Source organism: Elaeis guineensis, chromosome 11, assembly GCF_000442705.2.
Source record: "Elaeis guineensis isolate ETL-2024a chromosome 11, EG11, whole genome shotgun sequence".
In the NCBI taxonomy this organism is placed as follows: domain Eukaryota; kingdom Viridiplantae; phylum Streptophyta; class Magnoliopsida; order Arecales; family Arecaceae; genus Elaeis; species Elaeis guineensis.
In genome coordinates this window covers 14,400,300-14,405,863 of record NC_026003.2, presented here as the reverse complement: position 1 = coordinate 14,405,863, position 5,564 = coordinate 14,400,300, and the positions used below count along the sequence as shown (strand labels likewise).

Genomic DNA, 5,564 nt, shown 5'->3' with positions numbered 1-5,564 from the left:
ATCTAATTTATTCATTAAATAGTTTTAGATTTGACATCTGAATATTTGATAAATAGATAATTTGATCAGATTTTTTAATTTATTTAATAAATAGGTAACTTGTTTAATCAATTAACCTATTAAGCTATGTGCTTAATAATCTACAGAATCTGTTAACATATTTAATTAACATATAATCTATTTAATTTGATCTGATCTAATTATTAAATAGATCAATAGATTGGAATATAATTTTAATTTGATTTTTTAATATTTTATACAGATTAATTTCCTTATAACAGAATCTACTTAACTTAAATCAAAATCTATATATCATAAATTGAACATAAACCTGACTGACAAATAGGATCATATTTACCAACCCCAACATCACTCTTTCCCTTTGGACTTCTCCCATCTCTCTCCTTTCGGACTACCTAGTGCAACTCATCCGCGAGGAATCACACCGACGCTCACTACTTCGATTGGCGTGACACGTGGGGCCGGCTACGTGCCATCACCGACCTTCGAGAGCCGTCCACCGGAGGCTAAGGCTGTGGGGCCTACCAACGACCACCTCCCACGTACCAAACTCCTACGTGGTTGCTTTTTACTGGCTGTTCAGAAAGACGAGGCCGCTCCGTGGCCCCCACCTTCAATCTTTATTTCTTTTCCTTTAGCCCTCCCTCCCTTTTAAAGACAAAAAGATGCACAAGGAACTCAAAAACATCACTCAAAAGTCACTTAACTGACGTGGCTTATTCTCATTGGCTCTTTCTTTGGAATTTGTGTCCAGAAGTGTGCCATTAGATGAAGTAAAGTGATTGGTGCAACAGATCTGAGTGAGTTTTAATAATGCCCATCCTTCGTTGCGTTGGTAGCGCGTCACGACGTCTGTATCTGGACCCCACCATCCACCAAAGCTCTATATGACACCGGGCTTTCGCCACCCTTCCTTCATCTCGAATCCAAAGAGAAGAAGTGAGAAGAGACTACCATCGGAAAGCCACCAAAGCTTTCTTTGTTGAATAGTAATTAGTTGGTGTTTGTGAGTGAAAGTTTTTGGAAGAGATGGCGGAAGAGCGGAAGCAGGAGGTGGAAGTAAAAGATCGGGGTTTGTTTGACTTCATGGGGAAGAAGGAGGAGGTGGAGAAGAAGAACGAGGAGGAGGTTCTGGTCGCTGGAGTGGAAAAGATCCACATAGAGGAGGTGGAGAAGAAGGAAGAGAAAGAGGAGGAGAAGAAGGAGAGCTTGTTTGATAAGCTCCACCGGTCTCACAGCTCCAGCTCTAGCTCGGTAAGTCTAACCTTTCTTACTTTCCCTTTCCCCTTTTTTTTTTTTTAATTTTTATTTCACCACATATATATATATATATATATATATATATATATATATATATATATAGTTTTTATGCTGTGATCTAATCGACCCTTTGATCATTTTCCTGTTTTACCCTTGATCCTTGCTAAAATGGCCATGCGGCGTACATAAATGATCTGCCCTTTGAATCCAAGAAAGGGGCAAAATGATCATTTTAGCTTCAAAAGACTTACCATATAGTTATCTTTTGTCGTATAGCTGGATCAGGCCACAGACCACAGCTTAAGCTCATGCCAACCATGATGTTTTTCTAATCTAAAACAAGTGTAAAATTCCCTTTTGTTCTCCTTATGGTATACAGTCAAGTGATGAGGAAGAAGGTGAGGGAGAGAACAAGGAGAAGAAGAAGAAGAAAAAGAAGGGATTGGTGGAGAAGATCAAGGAGAAGATCGGCGGTGAAAAGAAGGAAGGAGAAGAGGAGAAGCAGGCCGTGGTCGAGCAGGAGGTGGCGGTGGCCGCGGCCGCGGCCGCTGTGTCCTCCGAAAGCGAGGACTCCACAGTCAAGGTGGAGAAGGTGGAGGAGAGTCTCAAAGTAGAGGGAGTCTCGGAGGAGGAGAAGAAAGGTTTCTTAGAAAAGATAAAAGAGAAGCTCCCCGGCCACCACAAGAAGTCAGAGGAGGCCACCACCCCAGCCGCAGAGTGTGCCGGCCATGGGACGAAGGAGCATGAAACCGAGGGACATGAGGGGAAAGAGAAGAAGGGCATACTGGGGAAGCTAATGGAGAAGTTGCCCGGCTATCACAAGAATGGTGGGGAGGAGGGTGAAAAGACCAGTGCTGCCCACTAGAAGGAAAAAAAGCTTGATACATATCCTTCTTGATGCTTGATTTTGGATGTTTCTCTTTATCATGATATATTGTATGTTGGATTGCCACTGGTGGTTGTTTGTTGGTATTTTTAAGTTTGTTATCTGTTGGTCCATCTTGGATATATATGATGTGATGAGGTATGCTCTTGCTTTTTGTTGTTATTTTTTTGCCAGTAGGCAAGAAGGATACCGGAGTATTGATGTACTTTTTTAAGCGTGTATAAATTAATGCCTACTAGTGATATAATTGTTTGGTATTGTTTTTGTTTTAGTCTAAACATTGACTGTGACAAGTTAATTAATGTGTCTTCTCTTCTTTACCACGTTCCTTGTTCTAAAGTGGTGTCTTTTGAAACATGGTCCGCTTGCCGGTGCTGGCGTATTGGGCTTGAGTGTGATGGCGGTCGATTTTTCTTTTGGGAGGTTTTCTCTTTAGGTGGCGAAGATGCGAGGCTTTAGTTACAAGCAAGAGGAAAGGTAAATTTGATTTGAAAGGGCATAGAAAATAGTCTACATTCCCATAAACTTTATGCACAAATAAAACTTTATATTAAGTACGAACGTTGCTGTAGAACAAATAAAACTTTATGCACATACATAAAATTATTCAATTTTTTATTTGTGTTTGCACTAGGGGATTATACATTTATCAGGCAGGACAAGCAAACAAGCATAGAATATGTAAAATTAAATCATCAAGAAACCTTCATTATTGATCACTATGAAGTAGACTAATTTACCTGCTGGGGAAACAGTCATAGACAAAAATTATGGTACTGAAATTGATCCCATAATATATCATAAATTGGTGGGTGTTGCTGCTTGATTTGGTTAAGATCGGAAAGAAGGCGATTGAGCTTCGCATAGGGATGATGTCACTGGAGTAACCTACAAAATAAGTTCAAATTGAAAGTTTTCGCTACGATGAGGATCCTCCGACGCTCAAATCATATTCAGAGAATAACAGAAATAGCAATGAGTTTTATGAGAGAGATTGATTGACTTATCTTGATCTTCGGGGTTTTGGTTGTTTATATAAAAGGCTGTTGATCAGTTGGTGTATGATCGTGCGGTTAAACAGCTGTATGATCATGCGATCTTAAAATTGTAGGATCATTGTACATGCCATTATGGGCGAGATAATCCAGCGCTTAATCGCTTTCGTGGAGTAAGAAGGTCGTTACTGACAATATATTGAGTGAGGGATTTAAATATCCTCGTTGAATATTTTTGAAGACTGTGCCTGATCTTTTGACCTTGAGTTGGGTGAGTGGTGTCACCTCACGGTACATGAGAGTCCCATCTATTAATTGTTTAGGCTGTCAATTAGGAGCTGAGAGTGTGGAGAGATTTTAGCCTTCATATACTGTCATATGGGGGTATTTATTATTTTTGATCTTTTCTGCATTGTGTGGATGGTTGCCATGACATGAAGATGGTTAAGCATAGAATACCTCCATTTGATATGGAAATGGCCAAGTATATTTTAGCTCATATCAGGATAGCTTATCTCAGTATAGATATAGCTCTTCACAGCAAGCATATGGTTCAACATGCCTCTTCAGCAAGCATATGGCTCAATATGCCTTTTCAGCATATGGCTTGGCATGCTTCCAAATCTACATCTCGGATACGAATTTGAGGCATTCATGATACGACCGTAACACTGCCCCCTACTCTTAAGTTTGAGAATCAAACGAAAGGAGTACTGTTAAAATGATGCCTCGGGCCTAAGGATGTCCATCCACGCATCATATTAAGGTATCTTTTCCTCATTTAATGCGGGCGGTGGAAGCAGCTAAAGAAAAGCTTGAATTTTGAGCCGATTTAAGACCTTGTGAGGTTAGACTGATATAAGGCCTTACGAGCGGCATGTTCGCTCTGCCCTTCATACGAGGGCATCTTATGCTACTCTTCATATGAGCATCTTATTCTCTGCTCTTCTTCGTGTGAGAGGCAATGTTGCTCTACTCATTTTCAGTCGATCAAAGGCTGGCCCAGATGAAGATCGACGGACTATGGAGGTCTCATAGGTTATCCTCCACAGGAGTACGGCTCGAAGGAAAACTCGACGAGCTGGTCTGGATAGAGATCGATGGGCTAGAGGATCTAGAGATAACTCGATGGTGAAGGAATCAGATCTAGGGTTTCAGGGTTAGATCTTGAAATTTTTCAAGATCAAACAGCGGAAGACTAAAATAAATCAAAATTTATCTTATAAAATCAGAGAATCCTTAGATCTAAGATCTTATTACATGATTATTATATTATATTAAATCAGAAATTAAAATATAAAGAGCAAGAACTACATGTTGACCATATCAATATGTTTCTATACTACATCTAATGTATGTAAAATATAATAGATCAAATCTATTACCTTGCAAGTTAGACGTTCTAACTTTATTGATCCAGGCTTGAGGATGATGTTGCAAGCTGCACATGCGTCCGGTCTCTAGGAGTCATTCATACGAGTCCACAAATCAAGATCAGAAGTCTTGGTCCAGAAAATCAGCACAGTATGCTAGTACTACGCTGATCCTTCTTCGATGGTCGATCATATGCCTCCTTCTTCTTGATTTGGACTCTTCCAAAGATGAGAAGTAGGAGAAGGAGTTTTAAATTTGAGACACTCTCAGAAAACTCAAGATGGAGGAAGGAAAGAGGTGAACATAGTAACTCTAGAGGAAGATCCTCTTCTTCTTCTCTTTGCTCTCACTTAGACACCTAGTCTTGTGTCTATTGTATCTCCATGCCCCAACCTTTTTTCTTCTTAATTTTTGCACGCCCCAAAGATATCTCTTTTCTTTGTTTTCTACGAAAATTTCATGAAGAAATTCATTTTAAATAGAGAGATATGATAGAGTCTTTGTCTAGATCAAATATCTAGTCAAGGATTATCCAAACATGGCAAGACAAGGGGCGTCCAACTCTTGGACGCCCCCTTTTTCTTTTTGTACGTGGACCACCAGCAAAGGATGCATATTATATGCCATAAAAGCCATGAAAATTTTAGAAAAAATCTGGATAAAATCAGTGCCATAAAGAAAGAGTTTTGGTTTCCTAAAACTCTATCTCATAGAATTTGAAATCCAAACTAATTCTTACTTTGACTTGATCCACAACCACTTTCCATGTAAGAGAGAAAGAGAGAAAAGTTTTGGGCATGTGTGAAGATCTGGGAGAGAAGTTTTATCGCATAAAATAAGAGAGAGTGGGCATGGGATAAGAGAGAGTGGGCGTGGGGGTTAAATTGATGTAAGGTGGAATCCTAGTCTTCCTAGGATTCAATCTATGTCTTGTTCCAATCTGGTTTCTCAAACCAAATCAAATCAAAACTAAATCAACCCAATTAAAATAGATCTTAACCCAATTAAGAACCTAATTTAATCAGATT

General features: G+C 39.5%; 1 protein-coding gene across 1 annotated transcript; it reads left to right on the top strand.

The window, feature by feature from the left end:
- The first annotated feature begins 927 nt into the window (after positions 1–927).
- Positions 928–2,424, top strand: LOC105032477 (dehydrin COR410). Its single transcript, XM_010906933.3, has 2 exons — positions 928–1,275; positions 1,661–2,424. The coding sequence occupies exons 1-2, from the start codon at positions 1,051–1,053 to the stop codon at positions 2,144–2,146; spliced, it is 711 nt and encodes a 236-aa protein (XP_010905235.1). The 5' UTR covers positions 928–1,050; the 3' UTR covers positions 2,147–2,424.
- Positions 2,425–5,564: the final 3,140 nt, after the last annotated feature.

What these genes read in the sequence shown, in the direction of transcription:
- LOC105032477 (XM_010906933.3), top strand. Translation starts at nt 1,051, where the DNA reads ATGGCGGAAGAGCGGAAGCAGGAGGTGGAAGTAAAAGATCGGGGTTTG. An exon ending in ACAGCTCCAGCTCTAGCTCG is followed by an intron (nt 1,276 to 1,660) that starts GTAAGTCTAACC and finishes TATGGTATACAG; the next exon opens with TCAAGTGATGAGGAAGAAGG.